We start from the raw sequence: 3,691 nt of genomic DNA on the forward strand, positions 1-3,691 counted from the left end.
GTACGACATACATTACCCTGAATACATGAAAGTTAGAGGTGGGTGTGAAGCTGTGAGGCATATTGATCGCTTTGCTTTTCAGTCTGTTTGTCCAACTGATTGTGATGCAAAGGACAGATCAATGACTGGACATGATCTGCAGACTGGATCATGTCCTGACTCTCAGGATTATTGCTGTACAGAGCCATGGAAAACACTTGGACTCAAAGCAATGATCTTTCATGCTCTGGTTGTATGTTAGGTCCAAGAAGATCATAACAGCTTTAGATACTAATATATTATTGGACATTTAGTGGTTTTAATACCCTTGTTATAATTTTAAATTTGTAGAAAATAAACATTTGCATTGCAGTTCCAAATTAATTTTACACAATAGTGAATAATCCTTGTATTACTCGGTTGCCAAACAATCCCTTCTAGATTTCCCTTAGGGAATAAGTAAAAACTGTTGATTTATGGCCATCTGCTGTGCCTGTCATATGATATCTCATACTCATACAATTTTTCAGCAGAGGCAGATATCACCATTGGTCTTCTTGAAATAACACTTAACAACATGTTCACTCTCAGTAACAAAAACAAAAATGTTTTAATATGCAAGGGCCATCACTATGGTGGTGCACCCTCAAAGGGACCTTTTTGTACCAATAATTGAAATTTATGATTATACATTTATAAGCTACAAGTAACATTCTCAGAATAAAAAGGTACTAAACTGTACATTTTAAGAGACAATGGCTATCACTGGAAAAACGCAGTACCCTTGTTTTGGATATATATTTGTACCCTAAAGGAGAAAAAAAGAGTACTGTGTAGGTAAAAACAAAAAAATCAGCGAGTAAATGGACCTTTAAAAGGTAGACAATAGGCCTTTAGGGTACAATTATGTATTTAAACATGTATTTAAGACTGCCAAGAAAAAACTAGTGAACACAGCTGAGGTGCTCGAGAAACCAGAAAATAAACTAGGCATCATAGGTGTGTTCCAAACACAAGGATATTTAAAATGTAAAAAAACATTGCATGTATCCTAGAATGTATTCTAACAAGCTTAGAAATTAAATAAATCAGAGATGGCAGACAAAGCAAGAGAAATCAAATATAATACATTCAGTGCCTTAAAGTGTTAAAAAAATATATATTTTCAATCTAATTAATCTAATTTATCCAACATTTGTTCTGTATATTTTGATGCTTATTAGATCATGGTGTTGTTACCTTAGCAACAAGTTAAAATGATATTGCAATCAAGTCGAGTCACTTGTAAATTTCTTCTATAAACCAATATTTGTAAAAGGACAGACTTGCTGCCTATGTAAAGGGTTCCACATCGGTCACATATGAGGGTCCATTTAGTTAGGATGCAGCCTATGGCCATGTCCATACTAATCTATTTTTGTCTGAAAAGGCATTGATGTTATTATGCTTACTCCTCTCATCCACTGTGAAATGGTGTTTTCCTCCACTGATAACAGAGACTTTCATAAACACTCTTCATTATTGCATACTTTGAGTTTTCAAACTTAAACTGATTAGTGAGGATGTGCCTATGTAGGCAGTAGACAGTAGGGCAGCTCAGTAATTTTTAGAACAGAGCTAGTATATGTTATTAAGTGCTTATCTTTAAAAATACAGGACAGTTCAATGACCTTCATACTGCTGTTTTCCAGGTGCTATGTAACACTTGCTGGCATTGGGAATCTGAAGGGAGCTGTACAATGGATTCTTGGACATTTTCATTCTCACCTAGTAACCTGTCCAAGTTTCCTATGTATGGTGGCATTATGTTGGGCAACATGTCAGATGAGGACATGAGAAATAACACTGACCACAGTTTAACAAGAACTAGCACTGTGGTCATCACCTTCATGTATTTCGTAGTTTGTGCAGTCGGTCTCTGTGGAAACGCTCTGGTCATCTATGTCATCCTGCGATACGCCAAGATGAAGACAGTTACGAACATCTACATCTTAAACTTAGCCCTGGCAGACGTGCTGTTCATGCTGAGTTTGCCCTTCATCGCCATTCAGTTGGCACTGGTCCACTGGCCGTTCGGGGCGGCTTTATGTCGCGTGGTTATAACCGTCGATTCTCTGAACCAGTTTACCAGTATCTTCTGCCTGATGGTGATGAGCATTGATCGGTACCTCGCTGTGGTTCACCCTATAAAGTCCACCAAATGGAGGAGGCCCCACGTTGCCAAGACCATCAACCTGGTGGTGTGGGTCGTGTCACTCCTCGTCAACCTCCCGATCATTATTTACAGTGGAATAATCACCAAACCAGACGGTTGCTTCTGCACCATTGTGTGGCCGGAACCGCAGGAGGCCTACTACACCGCCTTCATGTTCTATACCTTCTTCTTGGGCTTCTTCCTGCCTCTCATGGTCATCTGTTTGTGTTATTTACTCATTATCATCAAGGTCAAGTCATCCGGGATCAGGGTGGGCTCCACCAAACGCAAACGCTCTGAGAAGAAGGTGACGCGCATGGTGTCCATCGTGGTCACTGTCTTTGTGTTCTGCTGGCTGCCTTTCTATGTCTTCAATGTGACATCAGTTACAGGCACCATAAGCACAACACCCTTCTTGAGGAGCATGTTTGCCTTTGTTGTGGTGTTGGGATACGCCAATAGCTGCGCCAACCCAATTTTATATGCTTTCTTGTCTGATAACTTCAAAAAAAGTTTCCAAAACGTTCTGTGTCTGAAAAGGGGAATTGAGTGCACTGACAGCAAACAGGACAAGTTACAAATGATGAATGACCCAACAGAAACGCAAAGCACACTGTTAAATGGAGACCTGCAAACCAGCATCTGATAAAATAAGGGAAACTACTCCACAACCAACTCAACTGACACAGCTTGTGCTACAGAACAGACCCTAGTAAATATGGATGGAGTTAGAAAGGTGACTGGAAACACAGCAAAAGCTTCTGACTGGTCTTTCCATCTTTGGTTTTTACAATTTTCTAAATTTTCCAAAATAATAATAATAAAAATAAAAAAAACTCTTCAAAATAATTTTCTTTCATTTATTAAGAACTGTAAAATGCATTTTTGATGATTGTTACTTTGGACCTCATTACTATAAAGCATATTTGTGGATTACTTCTAACACACCTTATCTACAAAGAGAATATAATGTGCCAGTGTGTTTTTATGAAACCCTGCCACTTTAGCCTATCTGAAACATACAAACTGTTGCATAAAAGACAGTTTTCATGTACAGAAATTCTGAGAACATTTTGATTTCTGGAATTTATTGTTTCCAACAATTGTGGCACTGCTAATTAATGTATTTAGATAAGACAACAGTTTATGTCATTGTGATTTTTAGTACCTGGCATGTATATAGTTCCCCTTCTGTCACTCACTCAACATTGTGTCGATGTAGTGACACTAGGGGACTCTCTTGAGAGCCTCGGTTACCTCTTAGGCCAATGAGAAATGGTGAACAGAATTTGCTTGCCCCTCCCTCGGACATATGGGCATAAAAGGAGGGAAGTGTGCGTCTGTTCAGACTGATTTTTTCTTCGGAGCCGAGCAGTTGTGTATCAGCCAGTTTAATAAATTCACTGCTTTTCCACTCACCTCTACAAGAGCGTATGCTGTAGGAGATATGCTGCAAATCAGCTGCTTTTCTCTTCTCTGCACCTCAGTGCAGACTACGTCCCTGGGTGCCGTGTGACC

General features: G+C 39.2%; 1 protein-coding gene across 1 annotated transcript; it reads left to right on the forward strand.

Annotated features, from left to right (window-relative positions):
* The first annotated feature begins 1,718 nt into the window (after positions 1-1,718).
* On the forward strand, positions 1,719-2,819 carry sstr2b (somatostatin receptor 2b). The gene has a single exon (XM_052138877.1). The coding sequence runs from the start codon at positions 1,719-1,721 to the stop codon at positions 2,817-2,819; it is 1,101 nt and encodes a 366-aa protein (XP_051994837.1).
* Positions 2,820-3,691: the final 872 nt, after the last annotated feature.

The sequence above is a fragment of the Xyrauchen texanus genome, chromosome 12, assembly GCF_025860055.1.
Source record: "Xyrauchen texanus isolate HMW12.3.18 chromosome 12, RBS_HiC_50CHRs, whole genome shotgun sequence".
Classification (NCBI taxonomy): domain Eukaryota; kingdom Metazoa; phylum Chordata; class Actinopteri; order Cypriniformes; family Catostomidae; genus Xyrauchen; species Xyrauchen texanus.

Excerpts from the sequence above, each read along its gene's own strand:
- sstr2b (XM_052138877.1), top strand. The coding sequence starts at position 1,719 with ATGGATTCTTGGACATTTTCATTCTCACCTAGTAACCTGTCCAAGTTT.